This window comes from Thunnus thynnus, chromosome 20 (genome assembly GCF_963924715.1).
Source record: "Thunnus thynnus chromosome 20, fThuThy2.1, whole genome shotgun sequence".
Classification (NCBI taxonomy): Eukaryota; Metazoa; Chordata; class Actinopteri; order Scombriformes; family Scombridae; genus Thunnus; species Thunnus thynnus.
The window spans coordinates 23,319,110-23,341,429 of NC_089536.1; the positions used below are offsets into that span (position 1 = coordinate 23,319,110).

Consider the following 22,320-nt stretch of genomic DNA (forward strand, 5'->3'; position numbering starts at 1 on the left):
CAAGGAAAATGAAAGGTAGTAACAACATGCATTTCACACATGGAGTGTGATATTGTCAGATGTTGGATCTGGATAGATTTTGGGGCACTTTGCTGTATAATATCATTTCTCAATGAGGATCATGTATACATGAGCGCAGTAAAGTGACGCTGAAATATTTCCTTGCTACTATAATTAGCTTTATTATTGGCCTCATTAACATTGTTGTTTCAGTTTGAAACATCATGATGGGACACCAGGTGGCTCAATTGCCTCATAATGATAATTGCTAAAATTGCTCATCAAAGCAATATGGATCTTGATCAGTTCAGTGCTTTCCCTAAGCAACACTATGTTTTTTTATGCACTGAAAGTCTGGAGCCTCACCCTGACACAGCCACTCATGGCTCTTAATGTTGCAATATTTAAGACGTGACTCATTTTCATGTAGTATAATGTACAGTAGTCATTGACACTAAGCCTTTATCTTTCCTCTAGAGGATGGCCTGCGTCAGCTGGCCAGGCTGCTGGTTTGCAACTTCCGAGCTCTGGAGCATGGCTACGGAGAGGTAGACTCCATCTTGCAGAGTCTTAGGGATCTACCCATAATCCCTCTGGCCGACGGACGTTTGGTGGCACTAAACGGGGAGGGAGTGTTCTTTCCAATGGAAGAAACCAAGACCCAGAAAAAGAAAGCTCAAGCGCAGACTGGTAATTGTACATTTATTCAACTTATTAATTGTGAGAATATATCATTATATTTAGTAGTAGTAACAATATCTCAGATATCACACACCTCAGATGCTACCATGACAATGGAAGTTTAGACGTGTGACATGTGCTTGGTCATTTTATTGCAAATTTAGTTGTTTTCACGTGTCAAATAATTTTGCCCCACAAATATTTACAGATATTTTTGGTTTTTGCATTAAAACACTGTATGATTTTAAATAGTCATGAGACTAAATCAAAAAGATGAAAAAATAGCTGCACACTGCTGTCTTGTTCCTAGAACACTACAACATCGCTAAAAATAGGTCCAACATGCAGCTGTACTCACACTCTCACCTTCACCTGAGGAAGCCCATTAGTGGATGAAATGTTGTCAAGTGCATACAGAATAAAAGGAAGAATAAGAAATGAGACAGCATTGTGTGCATTTCACAGGTTTCCAGTTTCCCAAAATGTGATAAACTGATGTAGGCAAACAAAAATAGATAAATATATATATCACCTTAGTGATGGTGAGAGGTGCACATGTACAGCTCTCCATCTGTGCTCATAAAGCTCAGCAGTGAAATACTTCCTGAGGCTGAGAATGATGGTGATACTTCACAAGAATAACAATAAAATAATAACAATAAAAATAGCATTTTGAATTAAATGGTACATTTGGACCGAAGAGACTCTGACATTGTAACTCAGGCTGTAGGACGGATTAAAACTTTCTGTTATAGAAGCAGAGCCTGTGTTATTCGTCAAGAGACTGTGAACCCTCTTTAAGGACCTGCGTCAACAGCTGTTTCTGTTCTTTTAGAAGTCAGCACATTCACAGACGCTCAGGGCAGTGACGTAGGTGTATGACAGGCTTCACCTCTCTCTAAGAATAAGTAAAACACATCAGAACATGCACACACAGAAGACACCCATGTTTCGCGTCATCACGTTCAAAAACAGTAGCCAAAGAAGAGGTTAAGAATGGCAAGCATGAATAATTGATTTTTACACTCTGATGTAAGCATCTCACCACTGCAGTTTGCTGGCTTTAATAGTCATGTAGTGTAAGTGGTTTCGGTGTCTTACACACAGAATACTTATGTTTGACTCAGAATTGGCTCTTCTTTAGTGTTTTACCTCGTTTAGCATCTCGCTCCAGTGCTTCACATGAGCATCACAAATATCTTGGAGGCAGAAAACTCTGGTCAAGTAACTGATCAGGCAAATACAGTAATTAGTAGTAAATAATAATTATTAACTTACTCTAATGTCAGTTTATATTTAGTGGTAGTTGTCTATCACATTTTTTGTCTGTATTGTATTAAATCAATGGATTATGATTATAAATGAGGGAAGAATGGTGATCATAATTTCTCAGACTAAAGTCACATCTTCAAAATGTTTCTTTTTGTCTGATCAACAGCTTAAACCACAAATATATTCAGTTTACAATGATATAAAACAGACAAAACCAACAAATCCTCACACTTTAATAGCTTAAGCAGTTTCTTTATTATTAATTATTATTATTGTATTTATAAATGTTTTAGCCACGTTAACGCCATGATTCTAGGGATGAAAGTGTAGTTTGGTTGGTCCGCCACTTTGGTCCAGACTGAAATATTTGAACAACTACTAGATGGATCGCCTTGAAATTTGGTTCAGATATTCATGATCCCCTCAGAATAAATTGTAACAACTCTTCATATCCCCTGACTTTTCTTTTTTACTATTAGTGACTTTTTGATCAGGTTAAAGTTTTAATTTGTCCACTTTTTTGTTTTTTGTCCGGTAAAACTATAACATTACCATCAGCCTCAGTTGTACTTTGTGTTTAGTGCTAATAAGTAAATGTTAGCATGCTAACACGCTAAACTAAGATGGTAAACGTGGTAAAAATTAAACCTATTAAACAGCATGTTAACATTGTCATTGTGTTGTATCAGCTCTCAGATGTACATGGCTTTGGATAAAAGTGTCTAATGCTAAATGGAAATGTTAATTGTGAGCTTGTTAATATGTTGACGTTAGCATTCAGCTTAAAGCACTGCTGTGAGTACAGTCTTATATGGCTGCTAGCATGTCTGTAGAGTCTTAGTTTTGTTGTTTGACAAATGATTTAAACAACTGATTGAATATCAAATTTGTCCATAAATTACAACCACAATGGACTAATTGTCTCATCACTAAATTAACATTTTAAGGAGAACTCTTTAACACTAGTTTACTCAATGTGGGGACAACTCAGCTATTGAAAACAGTTTTATAATGTCTTTTTGCTTTTATAATAAGAAATAACCCTGATGATGTCATCAGATTTATCTTTGCTTGGACTTTTCATAGAAAACCTGCATACTGTAGCAAACTTTGTGGCATGCAGCATTTACCAGGCCGGGAGCGTCTGATGAAAGATGTAAGCTGGGAAATGTAGGATCCAGAGTTTTTGGAGCATGACCCATACAAGACACTAAAAGTCAGGACACCTCAGGCTCTGCTGCTTCCATTTTGGTCATTCTTTTTTAATTTGTTGTGAGTGCCCCAACTTTATAGGTGCAACACTAGATCACTGGTATACATCTTAAAATAAGTATGTAGTAGCAGTTATGCATGGTGGACAGTAGTAAAGTATCACAAAATCGCTGTTCGGGTGGCATTCTCAGGCCTGAAAACTTCCCTTTTCAAGTATATGTGACTCTTCTGTCACTGAAAATACAAAATGAACAAATAATGATGTAAAAGTAGACAGGAAATGATAGACTGTAATAGCAATGAATTCTTGACTTGGGCTGCTTTTCAGGTCATTGAATGTAGTTTGAGTTTCACTGTGCAGTGCAAACCTCAAGCCCTGCTTAAAGGTGAAGTCAAGTGTACAGAGCTGTGTGCGATAGCTTCAGAGAGACAGCTGGGTTAAACATGGTGTTCCTCTGAAATATTGAGCAGTACAGAGATCAGTGGGGAAATGCTCTTTCAGATGCCAGTCTGTAGAAAAATAGGTCACCGGAGGCTTTTGGCAACACATATTTAGGTGTGTGTCTTTATGTCATTATATATACACATATATACTGTACATATACACAATATACATTGTATTATCATTTATTTGCATGTTAAAATTCCAAGAAACTGTAAATTTACAGTAAATTTTATTCAGATTCACAAAGAATCTTATATTCCTTAAATCCAGGTCAAAGTGAGACTTGACATTAGAAAAATGAATGTCTACTTGAAAACTGATTGCTACTGCAGCAGTCGTCTGCTTCTCTCTGAATGTGTTGCAAAATGTTCTCTTTAAGGCATACATTATGAAATGAATGGAAACATTTTAGTAGTGCTGGAAGGCTTACAAGCTTTATATAGATACTAAAATGTTCAATACATTTGAGTGGTGGAAATAATATCACCCACAATCTATCCAATACAACAGCACTGCAACAAAAACTACTGGTACAAAGTTGAAAATGTTGAATTTATGTGACACTTGGTCAGAAGTGTTAATTTTTTAGGCTGGAGTTGTGGTTTTAATCCATATTTCCTCCCATATGTCATCTTTTTCTGCATACAGGACCTTTGTCTGCATTGTACAAGGATGTGAACGTAGTTCACCCCTCTCTGCTGAGCTGTGTGGAGCCTCTGGAGAGTCAGCAGGTGCGAGAGCTGCTGAGAAGACTCGGTGTTCATGAACTGGAGCCTCAAGAGCTGCTGGAACAGCACATCTATCCTTCAATACGGAACAACAAATGGAAGGTACAGTAGCATACTGTATGTACACTGCATCCACTGTGTTTCCATCTGTGTCAAAAGTAATACCAAGACCATTTCATGCACATTTGAGGTGAAATTGTTGTGTGTTTTGTGTAAAATGGAAATAATTGTATTAAAGCAAGTTTAATGCTCAAAAACAAGTCCATCATATTTGACTTGAATGTCTTTCTCTCATTGTCCTCCTCTTGCTCCTATGACCTCATCCCCCTACTGATTTCACCACCAGTCGAAGCCTGAAGCAGTGGTTGTGAGTTACTTGGTTTTCATCAAGCAGCATTCCTCCTCCAGCCGGGAGTACTCAGACACTGCAATACCCGTCCTCACCAACAGGGGTCTGCTGTGCCCAGAGCTGGACAGGGTGCACTTCACTGAGGAGTACGGCAACATCAACCTACCAAAGAGACTGCCTGGTACGAGTTCTCAGTAGTGACACACACACACACACACACACATACTACACCTGTACAAAGGTTGATGCAATTGAACATGAATCCTTGTACTTCTCCAGCTATTGTTCAGTATCCATGATGGCCCTAGAAAGAATGATAAAATATCCAAAACAATCACCAAGGCATGTTTCTGGCTGTCCACAGCTAGCTTTACTCCTGGGGACATTTAGGACATCAACTGTGTGTGTATATGTGTGTGTGTGTGTGTGGTTTGTGGTGTCATGTGAGGTTTTGCTTCCATTGTTAGGGTTAAAGAAAGCATGTAATGCCTGGGAGTATTGAACGGGGTTGGTAGAGTGAGTTTGTGAGTGTGTGTTATGTAAGTGGCCTACAGAGGGGCTACATTCACAAACTACTTCTTCTGCCCATTTAAAGACATCATTTTTAAACATCTGTACTTTTACATTGTGGATACATTGCAGTTGTCCTCTAGCAGTATTATTATAATCAACTAGGGACACCCTGATAATGTTTTTGTTCCCCTGGTTCATGATTGGAGGCATTTAATGTTGCATATGTGCTGATAACTATTGTCATCCAATACTTACATTTTCAGTTTAATACAACTGCACATTTCACAGTTAAAGAATATTAAAGAAGCTGAAGCATCTAAATTGAATTCATCCATGAATTTTAAAATTAATTGTTTATACCTTTGTTATATTAATACTACAATTACCACTACTAATACTATATGTAATACATAAATACAGTACACACTTTATACTCTCACTTTAAAGTGATGCATCATCATAATCTTTTTAAATTACCTGCTGGAAAACTCTGACATTCCAGGAATATCTTTTATTTTTCAATTTGAAATAATTTCCTGTGTAAAATAACTGCTAACATGTACCTACATGTTAATGTCAGTTTATGACATACAGTCATGACACTTAACTTAGATGGAGCACAAAAGGGGAAAGTAAAGAGTTAATGTAAAATATTGATCAGCTGTGATATCAATCCTTTGATTGCCTTCAGGCAACATTAACAAATGAGTTCATGGCAAAGACGAGTGTCATTGTAACATCGCTGCTGTTGTTACTGCAAGTGGTTTTCCAGAAGAAAAACATCTTTCTGATTAATCTGATTGATTCTTGTCTCAGAGAACATAATGCTATTTTTTTTGTATCTTTCTGTCTGGATTTTCTGTGGAGCAAAAAAGTTACTGCAAGTGATTTTCCACCCATAGGTCTTAAGCACATTGCAGCAACTACAAATCACTGCAGCAGAGTGCCTGTGATACTTGATTAATTATACAAATGTTTCACATTGTTTTAAATATTCATTGGTGTCAAAAAGTAATGGCCTTCTCATCATTTACTCATGTTTGTTCACCAGATTCTTCCTCTTATAAACTCTTACCCTGCTACCTGTCTTGTCTCCTCACCCATTCCCCAGGCTGTGATTGGGTTTTGCTGAGTCCCTGCTACGTGGAGACAGACGGCGATGTAGCAGGATGGAGAGAGCTGTTCAGCAGACTGGGAGTCAGAGACGGCCTCATCATCCGCAAAGAGAGACGAACACTCACTGCGAAAGAACTGGTGAGGAGGACATTGCTTAACTGTTACCTCAGAGATCACATTCAACTCATGCTGCAAAGATGCTACTATATTAGCACAAAAAGACCAGACCAAGGTCACGACAGCCGTACCTGTGAGAACAGAAGATAAAAGGCTATGAATGTGTTACATAAGGACACAATATTTACTGGTTGCATGGACACCAGAAGCAAAACAGAATCTTCCTCTGCATTAGAAACTTAATGTGACTCATCAGGTTGAATAAGGTAGTGATTAAAGGATGAAGTTACTAACCATTATGAGTCACAGAAAGACTAGAGAGATCAATAGCTGCTTTGAAGATAAGCAGAAAAAGCAGGTGACTGATGGGACGTGTCACAGATCGAGCTGAGGCTGCACAGGTCAGACATTCCTGATGCCTGTTTTAGCCTGGGCTGCAGCTAAAAGGGATAGTGTGTGGATTTGTTATGATACCATCAGTCGTTGTGTGACTGATACTGCCATCACGCAATATGGGAAAGACAGCGGTTGTACTATTCCTGCTTAAAAAAAGGTTTTAAAATGTACATGACAGGTACATATACTTTGGGATCAACTGTAAAACTACATATTTGTTTCAAATAAACAAGCAGAATGAAGTTTAATCATGTTAGTCATTTGGTATGGCAGGGCACAACTTCTAAGTAGGGTTCTGATTTGTGGTTGACATTACTGTCCTCCTCTGATCAGGAGCAAAATATAATGAAAATAGTGGAAATTACGCTGAAATAATCCATTGATTAATCTGAAGTACAAAGTTCATTTTTGACCTCAGCAGAGTATTTTTCTTTTGGGGAAAATGGTCTTCTATACTAATTGTAAATATAATAGTCAGATTAATATACAATGAGAGTAGTTGCAGCCATAAATGGAAGTTCACAGTACTAAAGCAGAATTAGTAGATCATGAGGAGAAGATGAGAGCATGGAATAAGTAATTTAAAAAATACATTATAAAATTGACAACCATTTTAATTATTATATAAATGATTAAACAATAGAAACATTATATTTAAAACCAAAAGTGCAGACACATGGTTAAACCAAATGGATGGATGGGGATGGATAAGTCACTGGAATCAAGAGAAAGTATAAAGTGTTCAGGTGTATATGCTGAAATAAGGTCTGAAAAATGGATCATCAAAAAGAAAGTAACCAGCCCATGTAGCACTTTAGTACTTTGAAATGGGCTGCCATTGGAGATATTAACTGTCAAGTCATTCACACAGTTATAATGTTTGTGCAGCTTAAAGGTCAGGTTCACAGTTTTTCGAGTGTGTCTTAAAACAACAGTCAGGTGTCCATATGAACAGTGAAAGAGGTTTTCCTCGCTGTAATCATTCCTCCTGTTCATACTGGATATTAAAAGATCTCCTTCAAATGTGCTTTCAATGTAAGTGATGGAGGCCAAAATCCACAGTATGTCCACATTCATGGGTCATTTTGTGCAAAAATGCATTTAAAAGTTGATGTGAAGCTTATATGAGGCTTCAGCAGTCCGAGTTAGTCATATGAAGTGGATATCTGACACATTTACACTCTTTTAGCATCAAATTCCCTCTTTGTGTTTCCTCAGACAGTGTTTCCCTGTTGAGCTGCAGTGGAAGTATAGTAACAAAAAGAGGGACTTTGGCACTAAAACTGTAACATTGAAAGATATCTACTTGAATTGACCATTGTATATAAATATTATATACAGTCAATGGATTTGACTCATTTGGACGCTGAAGCTTCATATTAGCTTCAGATAAACTCATATATCGATAAACACATTTTGCACATAAGGAGGACTGTGGATTTTGTCCCCCATCACTTACATTGTAAGTGCATTATGAAGAGATCTTCTAATGGTCAGAATGAACAGGAAGGATAATTACAGAAAGAAAAATGTATTTCAATGTTCATCTGGGCACCTGACTGTTGTTTTATGACAGACTTGGAAAATTGTAAAGCAGTACTTCAATGGTATGTCCTGACCAGTTCAGTTACCATATGTGTTTTGTTTAAGCCATACTGTTCTACATTGTTTTCACCACTCCTACTCCAGACCTCCAGCCCCTGGTCAGTGGAAAGTACAATGTGGCGCCAAAATTCAGGGGAGGACTATGTGCTTGATGACTACCCCTGTGAGGAGTTTCATGCTCTGGCCACAGCTCAGCTGTCTGCCCCCATCCTCTTGGAACAGAGAATGGCCTTGCTGGAGCTGCTGGCGACCAACTGGGATACTGGGTAACACACACACCTACATATTTATCCTCCTGTGTCATGTCCTGACCGCTGAATGTTGTCCCATTTGACAAGCAGGTGCATTCAGTGGGTGCCATATTTTGGAAACCTAATGGCCAAAAATAATGGCTTGGTTAAAGAAGATAATGGATTTGGGGTTAGTCAGGGTCAGGTAGCAATTCCCATCCTTTTTACTGCGGCCATTAAGTTATTACTGGGGTACAGTCGGGGCATTTTCTGACAGTTAAAAGTAAGCGAAATGCGGTGACACATCAGCCTTTTGTTTGGGTTTGATGTCGCCTGAGAGATCAGTGTGGGGATTAATGAGTCTGGATTTAGTTGCTCTTATCTCTGCTTCATCTCGTGAGTTACTGTTATAGTAGATGACAGCAATTCAGGTAAGGAGGTCATCTAAAGCTCACAAGCTCATACTGGTGAACAGCACACACAGTCAGTGAAGTACAGGAGTTAAAGCTTAAATTACATCCTGTGTGCAACTTCCTACCAACCACTCCTCTATATCACAGTTGGATGAATAATTAAAGGATCACACTGTCATTTTTGCACGTTTTAGCTCATTTATCATGACTGTCGACCATTTCCCAAAGCAGGCCGTCGAGTTTTATATTGCAGCTGTTCTCATTGTGCTTTTCACAATGTCCAAGCTTTTTGTGTGTCTTCTTGGATCAGAATTTTCGACAGCGTAGTTTAAGAATGCAGTTCTGATGAGACGCAGACTTTCAAGTGACAGATGGTGTTGCTCTCCAGCAGCTACTCCAATGCACCGCAGTGGCAGACTTTTCAAATCAGTTGGCAGTCTCCACTGCATCAGCTTCACCTGAAATAATGGCAGAAGAGATCACTGCGTTTTTATGAAATATAGGCTTATTAAGCTTCAGGGAAAATGAGCAGTTGTGCTACATCACACACCAAAGAGCATGTATTTAATGAGTGAGACGATTGTTGAAACTGTCATAGATAACAAGATGAGATGTGTCAGGATCTGTCTGATTCAGCTCAGCAGGTGATTGTTTGATCAATCACATTGTATGTTCACCATGCAGTATTTCATCAGAGCAGAACACCACAATGTAAGAAACCTTTCTGAGCTGTTACAAGCTGGGAAAAATCCAGACAAACAGCCCAATCAGTCATAGTGCTTGTTATGTATGGAAACCTTTTTCTGCCTGAAAGTAAACACTGTCAGTATGCTTTAGAAATTGTTTGGCAGTAATCTCAATGCTAGTGCAGTACTTTAAAGCTCTCACAGCTCTCATCAACATTGTTTTCAGCTGCAGCCAACAAAGACAAAAGAGTCTCCGATAAACCCACTGTGCGCTACCTGCCCAGCACCAAAGACAGTGACTAGCTGGTAAACAGAGTGGGGCATGTAGCAGCTAAACACCAGTTGTCTCAGATATCGGTGAATACCTTAAGAGAGGTTGAAGGAGAGTGAATATTGGTCTTCAGTTCATCAAGTGCATGGAAACATGGCTCCAAACGTATGCTAATATTGCTCCATGTTTATTGGATGTGTAAAAAGGCAACTGTTAACTAACACGTGAGCCATATCAACTTCATAAAACCACAATAAAGAGATGTTTTAGCTTAAGGATTCTGCCCTCAAGTGCTTAGTGGATACCCTCTAGGCAATTAACATGATGTAAAATAGAGTTAAGTAAAGTTAAGGGACATGGGCACAGCCTGAAGTGGAGAAATTATGTAGAATTTAAAAGCTTTTGAGTACTTTTAAAAAAATACATTGTAACAAAGAAAAGCCATCCAGACATAATTGTTATATCTGTATTTACTAAGTGGATAAGCAGGCTAGAGTTTATCACAGCATGCATTAGACAATAGGCAGGGAAACATTTCAACAGGCTGCGTGTCTATCACAGGACAGACAGAAGCTAAATTTACTTAAAAAAAATAAAAATAAAGCTCTATAGGCACACATGAAGCATAACTGTCATCTATTGCTCTGGTCAGTTTGACATGGGATGATTTTTCTTTACAGTGTAGATGAGAATTTCTCACTGCATTTAACTCTGACCATTAAGCACGTGCAACGCTCTTGACTACTATATAGAGGAATGTAGGTCACACAGTTCTTCCATGTTATTGAGCCGTCACAAGTGGCATCAAGATCACTGAGCTACAGTTGAAGAGGTTGTCATCCATGCATTGTAATCACATGATCTATAAGTTATCTGATGCTATATCAAATGTATCTTGTGGTCGTTGTGTAGCAGCATCCCGCTGAAGATAATGGTTAATAATTAAAAACCAGTACTCACCATAACCTTTCCCATCCTTCCAGACATCGCTATTCTCAGTACCTCACAGCCCAGGTGATTGACAGTGATGGACGATCTACCAAAAGTACCAAGTCCTCCTTCTACCACTTCTTGTGTCGTCTTGAATGGGTGCCGGCCTATCGCCCAAGGGAAGGAGAAAAGAGAGAGAGAAAGTACCTCTGTCCAAACTCAGTCTACCTTACCTCACCTGAGGTCACCAGCCTGCTGGGAACACATGTCTGTTATGTGGACATGGACCCCAGCGAGTTCAGTAGAGCCCTAGGTAAGAATGTGTCTTCTATGATGTGGGTCTCTGTTGTCCATACAATACTTGTGGCTATTGATTATCCTATATTTGCTGCAGGTTATTTTAAATCAGTTACAAAATAGACAGTTTGTCTGTCACTGTCTTTGCTGTCTTTTAGGAATGAGAGAAAGTATCTCAGTGGATGCTCTGATTAACTACCTGAAGGAGTGGTGCACCAAACCAGAAGCAGATAACCCGGAGGAGAGACTAGATGAGAATGAGTCAGAGGGGGTGAATTTCTCCTCCACAGTTCAGCACATTCACAACGTCTACACCTATCTGCATACAAACTGTCCCCAGAGCAGCCTGAAGGAGCTGTTCCAGCATACTCCCGCTGTATTCATAGAGTACAACAAGTATGTCGTCAGCTATATCAGCATAATATTTCAGGTTAGTGTCTTAAACACCTGAGGCCTAAAGTTGTACTTTATCTCCTCAGGCGTAAAGATGACTGGTGTTCAGGATGCTTCTACCACCTGAAGGAGGTGTGTTGGAGTGACCCAACGTCAATGTTCCAGCGCTACAGACAGCTGACCCATGGACCAGACAGCCCCGTCCAGGACCCCAAAGTCCTGGCGCCTTTCTACAATCCACTGGAAGGAATGAAAGACTTCTTCATCAGAGTACGCTGCTCTATTATTGTTTTCCCAGAAATCTGTCTCCATGTTTCTTAGACTCATTAAACTGTTTAATTTGGTTGTTTGCTAAGCCCCGCCCCCGCCCCCCTTAGTTAATGTTACTACGCCTGTCAAACGCCAGTTCGTGCATGGCACATAAGTAGTTTGCAATGATAACGGTTGCAGAAATACCACTCAAAACTCTTGATAGCTGAAATGACAACTGTCGTTAGCAGATTTTATCAGCTGTAGCTAGCTAGCTAATTAAGTTAATGTTAGCTTCATGAGTTAATTTAAAACTCTGTCTCCAGCTGACTTTTTAGTGTTTCTGTCTCTTTTTAAAAGGAGAACCCTGTAAAAGAATCTTAAATATGCACTTGATCACTACATATATACAGTAATATCATGCTAAAACATCAAGGCTAAAGCTGCCAGACAAAACGTCAGCATCCTCACCAGGTGATGATCTAAGTAGAAGACATAGAAATAAAGAAACAGTATTTTTTATTGCAGTATAGGGTGAGTTAGGATTAGTGTTATTAATATAAGGAAAAATCTGACTGTTATTTTGTTCCAACATGTTAACACCCAGTTTAACTGCTTAGCTTACATATCTATACTTGTTTGTTTTCAAATGGAGGTTCTGACTTTACAACAATAGCGTGAGGACTAACAGATGTAGTGTAACGCTATCTCAGGTAACGTTGGCTGGGGTTAATGAAGTGTGAACTTCCCTGAATCCTAATAAAAGCAGGAAAGAACCGCTAACGTTACCCTGAACTCTGATGGACTTCCACGCATTTGGGGAAATACTGCACAGTGGATGTGCTGGTGGTGAAAGGGGCTTTATAAAGTCACCTTTAACCACAACCTAATGAAATTAGTTAATAATGTGCCTCTTGGCCTTTGAAGTAACACTCGGTTAGGTTACTACTGTAGGTAGTGGCTAGTTAGGTGAACATGCTAACGTTTGGATCTTAAAGCAGATAAACACAATTGATTTCATTCTTTACACTTTTGCTCTTGTGTTTTTGGTTTTAGGAAGACTTAAAAAAAGACACAACTGTCTGAAATCCTAAAATGCGGAAAATCTTTCTTACTACAGCCCCATGCACACCACTTCAACAAGTCGAGAAATCAGCTTGACGGGCCTGATATGCCTGGATAGGTTTGCTAAGCTATGATTGGACAATTGCTCTTCAGAGGGGAGGATTAGTGAATAGTCACTTAATTACATCTAATAATGTTGATGAAATAGTATCTCATCAGTCATCTGTCATTTATATTCAAATATCAAGACGATAGTTGCAGCTTTTTGGAAATCAGATGAAATTAAACAAATGATTTTACTTTGTCGACACTTTGCTGTCTTAAGTTTTGATGAACTGACACCTTACTATGTTTACGTAGTTTGAAGACCAAACTTCACCATTACCAATATACACCAGTCACGTGTGTGTGTGATTGTATATTTTCTGTTCAGCTGCTGAATGTGGATCACAGCCCCAACATGAAGCAGTATGTTGGATTGTTGGAACTGATCTGTTCATCGTCTCCCATCCCGACTGCTGAAGTGCTACAGGATGTGTCGGTGCTCTATGCCAGACTTGGTGAGGACACTTGCCAGTCTTTTGTTTCAAAGAGTTTCCTGTATTCAGTGACTCACATGTTTCCTTACTCTTTCTATCCCATCTGTCTACAGCTCATTATCTCTCTGCTGAACAACTGTTATGTCTCCCTCTGTTCCATGACTCTACATTATAATATAATATAATATAATATAATATAATATAATATAATATAATATAATATAATATAATATAATATAATATAATATAATATAATATAATATAATATAATATAATACTTCTCTGTATCTCTGACAGCTCACAAGTGTAAAGTTCAAGTATCTGGAGATCTGGAAAACATGCCTCAGCTCAGGCTCAATCCCAGTTACTGCTCCACTTTGAAAGGTGAGTGAAGTGAACACATGCATGTTACAAACAAAGCCCACCTTTCATCACCTCCTCAGTCTGTGTATGTTTGAATGACTGTCAGACTGACTGCACTTTAAAGTATTTACCACAAAAGAACATCATCCACCACCTGTCAGTGTGGTGCGTGTTTTGAAAGCAGCTTGGAAGAATTTATTGCTTCAGTCTGGAATTACTTTACACTGGAGACTGAAAGCAGTTAGATAGGTAACTATACTGTCTGTAGTACAAGTGTTTGGAGGCGTGGTAGCAGCGGAGGGAACCATAATGCTAATTTAATCAGGGATTTTAGGAAAAACCATGTGAAGGTGTGTCTCACAAATAGTAGTCCGCGAGGGGTCTGTGCCTAAGTAAGAAACTCTACAGAGGTACATTGGATGACCAGCTGCTCTCTACATGACACATAGATAGTGTAATCTGTTCCTTATGACAAGTCCTTTATTGCCCAGAGTTACTGCTGTGATATCACATGTTGCACTCTAATAAAATGCTGGATAAGTTCAAAAAAGAGAGATATCATCTTTTTTATTCCACGCATTCTTCTTCCTTGTCAAAACCTGGAAACTATATTACCCACAATACAACTTGACGACCAACAGTTTGACCGAAGATTTAGGTGTATTATGCTAGTAACGGCAAATGTAGCCTGGAGCTGCTAGCCTCAAGCGGAGAAGAGGAGCCGACTGCAGATGTTTGGTACCCTCATTTCTTTCTAGCTCCACATCCCCAGTTTTTTTAATTCATTTTCAAGCTTGTAGTCTTCAGCCACAACCAGCACTGACTCAAGTGACATCACTTGAGGCAGTTTATCAGATTTCACACAGCTTCCTCTGGAGACTTTTTTCACATAATAATTTTATCTTTCGACATTAACACAACCTAAACATTTTTGTTGACAACCTTACATTTGGCTCTTAAAGCCAAGAAATACAATACCAGTCAAACGTTTGGACACACTTTCTCAAAGTGTGTCTAGACTTTTGACTATGTAATCACTAAATCACATAAATCTAAATGACCTCAGCCATGCCGATGTATCAGTTGGGTTCTAATTTGCAGCTAAGGGACCTACACCAAAATTAGACCTTCAGCTGACTCCTCTCTGCCTTGCGTTTAGGTATGGTGTCTGATAAGAGGGTCTTTCCCACCAAGGATAACAGCTGGGTGAGTCTGGCACGTAAACCCATGATTGCTGACAACAAAGAGCTGGAGAAGATCTTTAAACCTGACAAGCGGGTCTGCCTGCTCAACCTGCCTCCACCAGAGAAGAAGACCCAACACAGGGGCAAGACTGGAAACCTCGGTATGCTGCTGATACATTTATCTACATATTGTTGTTCTCGATTACTTTTGATTTTACCAAATAGGAATGATGCTCAAAAATACACAAGTATAACGGTTGTTTGATTGCCTGCTAGGAGAACAAGCTAACTCCATGCCTACCTTCAACGAGAGGGACCGATCTTCCTTTATGGAGATCTGTGGTATCCGCCAGCTGTCTAAGTGTGTCAAGACAGAGCCCCTGACTGAGAACCTGAGGCCCTGTCCACCCATGCAGGCCATGGTGCGCTCTGTGATGCCCTACATCCAGAGGTTCCTCTACCACCACGATGAGCTGGCTGACATCTATTCAGAGCTGATTGACGACAACATAGGAGAGAAAATCAAGCGACTTAATTTCGCACAGGTCAGAAGATCACAGAATTTCTGACCACGATCACAGGGAGGAGAAAAGCACAAACATAATTTAGTCTACAAACATCTGTATGATGTAAGTACTTCTGCTTTGTTTACAGGTGGGTAAACTGTACATTCGCTACGAGCTGGATGTGGCTGACGGTGAGGATCCTGTGCTGGAGGTGCAGGATGTCATCTGTCTGCTGAAGGACAAGAAGGAGTTCTTCATCCAGAAAGATCACCTCTCAGCCAAGCTGGACATCTGCAGGTTAGTGTGTGATGGTCCCAGTAACTCACTTCTGTTGTCACAATCATACAATTGTTACGTAATAAATCATCATCAAAATCTTCTTTAGCTTCGTTGCAACAAACTAGCATCTCAAAATTCTTAACAGTCACACTTACAAGATAAAGTACAAGTTATTATTCATACAGGATCAGAGTTTTTCAACACTAGGCTCAGTTATTATATAAGAGAAATGATTTGATCTTAACTACCTTGTGACAGAATCCAACATTTTCTGAAGTAATGTGACAATGGAACACCAACAGCACTTTTAAGGTTTACTCTCTTAAAGGGGCACTTCACCAATTTTACACATCAATAACCCTGATGATGTCATCAAGGTTATCTCAGCTTCGGCTTGGAGACTACAAAGTTTGAACAGAAATGTTGAATAACAAACTGGGAGTGCAGAGTTTAAAGGATGCGGGCATTTACAAGTCTAATGTAAAGATGCTATAAAGTTGCATCATGGGAAGTGTAGGATTCTGGGTCATTGGTTGAACCATTCTAAGGTTGAGGATATCTCAACCTCTGCTGCTTCGATTTTGACTGTTCTTGTTTTAATGTTTCTCTTTTTCTGGTAGCTGACAGAGGTTCTTAGGTAGTTTATACATAAAGGACCAGAGTTTAAGATGCTATAATTAATCAGCATCATGTAGGAAACAATTGGATAAACACTTTACATGGCATACATGGTTCTATCAACAGGAACTTGAATATTATACAGCAACAAACAAAGGATTCCTCGTTATAAAATCCATCTGTTATTCATTCCTGTATGTATTTTGATATATGTGTGTCTGTCTTTCAAGTTATCTTGCAATACCTTGTAATACTGTTACTATGTGTGTGTGTGTGTGTGTGTGTGTGCTTCAGGGAGCTGGTGAAACTGTTCTGCACAGAGAGCAGCCACAGGAAAGAGCTGATGCATTTCCTGAGCGGCCTGATAACCTCACTCAATGTAAGTGATACATGACCTCTTCAAGCATTGATCACTAATCCATATCCAGTGAAAAAGGCCTTTGCTTGCTCATGGTCTTTCATGCTGTCATTCTCTATCTTTTCTACCACACACACACACACACACAGCCACCACCACAGAGCTGACCGTAGCTAGAACTAATAGGCTATTTCCCCGGAGGGGGTCACGTTTACATTACATGGCAACTTGCTCTCATCCTCTTGTGTGATGTGTGGAGCAGTACAGTAGCAGAGACTCTGAAAAGTCAGAGTTTAAAGGTTAACAAGGTTCAAAACACTGATCCTTCTCTAGTAAATATCCTAGCTTGTGTGTTTTTCTTAGTGTAGCAGCTGCTTTGGGACATGCAGCAGAATTGGGTTGCATTATAATGAAATGATATTGAAATCTGAATAAGACACAGCTGAATGTTTGATTTAACTAATTAAGCTCTATGTCTGAAGTTGCCAAAGTAAATAAAATGGAATTTTGACTATTTGATTAAAAACGTTATTGATGTGACTGTAACACCCATTTAATACACTGGAGGCAGACAGATGCAGACATGAGAGGCTCGACTCGACTTATTACATCCGCATATTACTTTAACTTATATTATTCCAGGAAACTGATCAAATAGTTAGTGGCAGTACGTGTTAAGTAGGTCAACAACATTTCAGAACGTCTGCCACTGCCTCTCTTGGCAAGAGACACAGAAAAGAGAAAACCTAAAATCTACTGAGCTCTGGTTTCATTCACTAGTTTGTAAATAAGGACTTCTGACAAAATCTTGAATCAATCAGCCCGGTAATGTAGCAGCAGTGTTTTCAATCAATGTGGAGAGCTGTTGGCAAATCTCGTAATATAAAACAAATGTAATCCAAATTGTCATCGCATTTATGAACTCTAACAACTTGTAGGACCCAGGAGCTCTGAAGAGGTTCTTGCACAAGGAGGATATCAGAGAGCTGCCCAGTGAAGAGGAGCAGTGGGAGGTCCCAGAGCCTCCCAGACCAGAGATCCACCTGGAGAGAGGTACAGAGAACACATGAGACGATTTCACATATGAAGTCTGGAGAGTGTCCAGAGAATCAGATCTGACATTGTCCAGAGTCACACATGTAGCACACAGCAGGAGACCTGTTCTCACCTTCTGGAAATACTGGTTTAGGTGAGGGGTGGTGCCTGGGTAGAGCGTGCACAAGGCAGGACGTGCCTCATAAAGTATGCTGTGGTTGTAATTCAGCATTTTGAAGCTTTTCACCAGAAACACAACAGCTTTTATTTTACGAGAAATAACAGGAAGTCCCCTCTCCCATCAGCGCTAGTTTCACAGCGGAGCCTTCAGGCCTGCTGCGTTTATCCAGCGCCAGTCACATGATAGAAATGTCATCAACACACCCACTCACTCACTGCGAATTCACTGCTGTATTAACAGACGGGCTCAATCAGACATTACATATTTGTACTGGGGAGCTGGTGGGGTAGAGTCTGATTCTGTCGTTTGCGTTCACACATCCAGCTCCTCCTGCTGATGTCCGGAATATGTCAGGGTTGCGGTGCATGTGTGAAAGGGGCGATAGGTCTTTATGGTCTATGGTCTTTTTCTAGTATTTGTTGACTTAAACAAGAATAATGACTATTGCCATAATTAATGCACATGTATAAATGTGACTGGAGCCTCAAAGAGGAGTCAGAAACATCCATGGAGTGGAGTTGCTCCAACTTTGTTAAGAGTAGCATGTTCACAACGTTGTGAAAGTATAAGTCAGAACACTAGACTGGAGATCACATATGTGCAGCCGAGGGTTAACGTTTGAGAGACTCACAGTTTGATGCAGAGCAGCAGCATGTAACTCAGTGTTATAACTGGAGCATGAGATGAATTGTAACAACAGAGCGCTGCTTTCTCTGAGTCTGTGTGTAAATGACATCTTACATCTGCAGTTTCTCCAATTCTCTCTATGACACTCGCCCCGATTTCCATTATCATTTCATAATATTCAAAGTGTTTTTTTTTCTCAATCGTGCACACACACACACACACACACACACACACACACACACACACACACACACATAGATAGATAACTGGTGTATTTCTCACATATGCTAATTCAGGTTTGTTCACTGTTGTGTGTTGCAACATAAAAGAGCAGCTGTTGCCAGGGCTCAAAGAGCGAGAGGAGCAGATCCCTCACTGCAGCAAAGAGCACACACACACACACACACACACACACTTGCCCACACACACATACATGCACATACTTCAAGGATTAATATGATCAAAAGAGTTTTTCATCACAAAATATGTTTTTATGGCATAACAGCACTGAAACAGGCTGAGCTCTTATTGGTGTTTTACAGCTTTTATCCGATCCTTCCTTCTCCTTTGGTTTGAACTCTCATAAATTCTGTTTTGCAGTGCCATCAAGATGTTATTCCTCCGTCGGCTCCCCGGAGGAGCCACCTCGCCCAGCACAAGAGGACGGAGAGCAGACGCTGGCTTGCTGGCCCCCACGAGCGTCTCTCTACAACACAGGAGGCAGTCGCACAGGTACATTGAACAGAACGAAGGGATGAGAAAGAGACGGTTGTTTCAGCACAGTGGGGTTCTACTTTACATTTTCCCATATTCTACTATTTCTGTGTGCCAACAGGCCAGTCTGACGGGGGCGTAGTAGAAGCCGTCATGAAGATGTGGCCGCCTCCTGCTCCGCCTAAAGACAGAGACCCAGACAAAGATTTCCCCCCCAGAGGAAGCAGCCATGTCGTCCCCCAGAGTCCCAGCAGCAGCAGCAGCAGCATCTTTGAAGGGAACCAGCCATTCAAGAGCACCAGCAGCCGACCTTCAGACCAGCCCGACCTTCAGAGAGCAGTCAGCCATCCAGGCCAGCCTAACACTGCTGCTGCTGTCACCACCAACACCCCACTACCTCCAGGTTACACATTGATAAACTTCTGTCTCTCACTGCCATCGATTGTGTTCATACTGGTTTAAAGGTCACAAAGAAAAACCCTCTAAAAAGATTCTGTATAAAGAATTATTGCAAACAGGAATATTGGATTTAAAAAAATAATGAAAACATAATGCAAATTCATTGAACCAAAACAAAATCTCTCATTAAAAATAGATTTTTGAGTGTGTTATTCAAATTTGTTTCTTTGCTTATTTAAAGCTACTATGTGTAGAATTTTTTTGACATCTGTGAGTGTTTAAAAAAAGACACCGGCATAACAAAACATGCCGTAATCACCCAAATATAGTGGCTTTATTCACAAATTCCACATGCACAGTTCATCCTGTAAATACAAACACTTTCCATTTGGTGCTGTCTGTCTAACAGAGCGCAGTCAACAGAGTGAGACCACTGAGTCTGACAGAGCAGAGGGTGGAGAGGAAAGCCTCAAGGCTCCCAGAGCAACACAGAGTCTTCCATCTGCACAGCATGCTGAGACAACCAGCGACCAACCCGCTCCAAACAGCCTGTAGGCTTCTTCTCTTCCTTCCCAAAAAAATATGAAATATTGATGTAGAAAACTAATGTTGATTTTTCACTCTTACTCAATACATAATCCCAATTCCCCCCCCACCCTATTTCCACTGTAAACTCATCCTCTGTTTGTCTCTCCTGCAGCTCCGTCCCTGACGCCGTGGTACTTCCCAGCACATTTCAGGGGACGACAGCCGCTGCTGAGAATCAGCGTCCTCCTCTAAACCTGGACTTCCCCTCCTGGAACAAAGTCCAGCCCTCACAGACCACGCTAGAGGACATGGAGCTCACCTGCCAGAGACCCACCACAGTCAGTAAACTCAGTACACCTGATGGTTTCCCAGCGGTTGAGTGTTATCAAGCTTTTCTAAATCGCGTTTGTTCTTGTGTAGGTGGTCTTATCTGACGAACTGGGGGATGTGGCAGCGATCGGCGAGTGGGGAGAACAGCTGGTCAACTCCTTCCTGTGCCACTGGAGAGACAGCGGCGACCCCGAGCGTCCCACGCAGGTCCTGTGGTGCAACCAGAGCGGAGAGAGCGGCCAGCCATACGACTTCAAGCTCACTTTCGGACCAGCGGGAGAAGAGCACGGTGGCGCCGGAGCAGCGGGGGTGGTGTACGTGGAAGTGAAGTCCACTATAAAAAAAGAGAAGTCGTTCATCCACCTCTCGGCCAATGAGCTGCACTTTGCACTGAAAGAGAGAGAGCGCTACCACATATTCCGAGTGTACAGCGCAGGAGATGCTCAGAACGTTCGCTTGTGTCGTATTCGGAACCTGGCGCAGCATCTCCACACCAAAGATGTGGCTCTCTATCTGTTTGTATAAGTCATTTTCAAGTTTGTTGAGATATTTGCACTATATCCACTGAAAATGTTTTGTATGCCTTTTTAGTTAAATCAAACTGCACTGATTTTATTTTTTTTTTAACGTGCTTATGAATACTTCCTACTGTATGGGTTCTTTTGCCTGAGAAAATTTGCACATTTGTTTTTCATTTTAGCCGTGATTTTCTAGTATCTGTACAATTTTAAAGTTGTCTGTGGACATACTGAATGTTTTTAACCCTTTGTATTCACCCTACCTCACCTTTACTTAAGCATTCCTTTTAAATAAAATCCTTTTTCCGTCAGCTAACTGTATGTAAATGAGTTTGTGTAGTGGACAATGTGATGATACAAGTACTGCATAGTAGCTTGTTTTTATCTCTTAAATAAGCCTTCATTGGGTTCTAGCAGTAATGAGAGATTCTGTCACCTCGACCTCACAGACAGATGAAGTGATTACAGCTGAGGGTTAAGTTAAATCAAGTGGAAGCGGAGCTGAATGGACAGGTCCCTCACAGGCTCCCATCATTCCTGGTAATTACACTGTCACAGGGAACGAGCTGTACTCCGATAGCGCGGGCACACAGAACATCTCTATGAACATCTCATCACAGAGCTTCTCCACTCATTTTTAACCACTTACAAAACTCTTTCTCATACAGTTATTACTCTCCAGAAAGAAAAAAAGCCACTTGACATGCTGCCCAGTTCAGCCCTGAATCAGAAAACTGCAGCAGCAGCCAGCACGTTCTGAAATATTTTAGAGAAGAAAAAAAAAGTGTGGAGTAGTTAACATGCAGAGAATGTAGTAATATTTTTCAACATATTGCTTGAAAAATATTTAATTTCCTTATTCACCACCCAGTGGTGCCCCCGCTAAAGAGTCCCTGATGGTCCCCTGAACCGCACTTTGAAAACCAAAGTCTGTGTGGTTGCTGTATGATGGTAATCCTTGCAAAACAGAACACTTATTACCCATGTGATGAGTGTTGTTGGTGGAGAGATCAGAAACAGCCTCTGGGGACAGTACCTCCCTATTTTCATCCTGTGATGCAACCTCTCAGTAACCAGAGGGCTGTTTTCTACAGAGGATCAGTCATGGGTAATTATACTAAATGAACCAATAGCAGCATGTCTCTGATTGGCTGACAGAAGCGGCCATTTAAT

At 40.4% G+C, this 22,320-nt stretch overlaps 1 protein-coding gene across 6 annotated transcripts in view; it reads left to right on the forward strand.

The window, feature by feature from the left end:
• Window positions 1-21,458, forward strand: part of wu:fj29h11 (uncharacterized) — a 42,854-nt gene extending 21,396 nt beyond the window's left edge. For 5 of the 6 annotated variants that reach the window (XM_067575637.1, XM_067575641.1, XM_067575639.1 and 2 more), the window contains 20 exons: window positions 478-690; window positions 4,259-4,440; window positions 4,685-4,868; window positions 6,312-6,454; window positions 8,519-8,700; window positions 11,018-11,277; window positions 11,420-11,657; window positions 11,741-11,924; window positions 13,402-13,528; window positions 13,805-13,891; window positions 15,030-15,215; window positions 15,331-15,599; window positions 15,709-15,857; window positions 16,752-16,836; window positions 17,754-17,868; window positions 19,259-19,390; window positions 19,494-19,775; window positions 20,181-20,322; window positions 20,472-20,637; window positions 20,720-21,458. In XM_067575637.1, coding sequence (XP_067431738.1) covers window positions 478-690; window positions 4,259-4,440; window positions 4,685-4,868; window positions 6,312-6,454; window positions 8,519-8,700; window positions 11,018-11,277; window positions 11,420-11,657; window positions 11,741-11,924; window positions 13,402-13,528; window positions 13,805-13,891; window positions 15,030-15,215; window positions 15,331-15,599; window positions 15,709-15,857; window positions 16,752-16,836; window positions 17,754-17,868; window positions 19,259-19,390; window positions 19,494-19,775; window positions 20,181-20,322; window positions 20,472-20,637; window positions 20,720-21,154 — 3,761 coding nt within the window. In that variant the 3' untranslated portion in view covers window positions 21,155-21,458. The remainder of the gene's footprint in view (window positions 1-477; window positions 691-4,258; window positions 4,441-4,684; window positions 4,869-6,311; window positions 6,455-8,518; window positions 8,701-11,017; window positions 11,278-11,419; window positions 11,658-11,740; window positions 11,925-13,401; window positions 13,529-13,804; window positions 13,892-15,029; window positions 15,216-15,330; window positions 15,600-15,708; window positions 15,858-16,751; window positions 16,837-17,753; window positions 17,869-19,258; window positions 19,391-19,493; window positions 19,776-20,180; window positions 20,323-20,471; window positions 20,638-20,719) is intronic. The other variant, XM_067575638.1, reaches the window with a different exon arrangement.
• The last annotated feature ends 862 nt before the right edge of the window (window positions 21,459-22,320 follow it).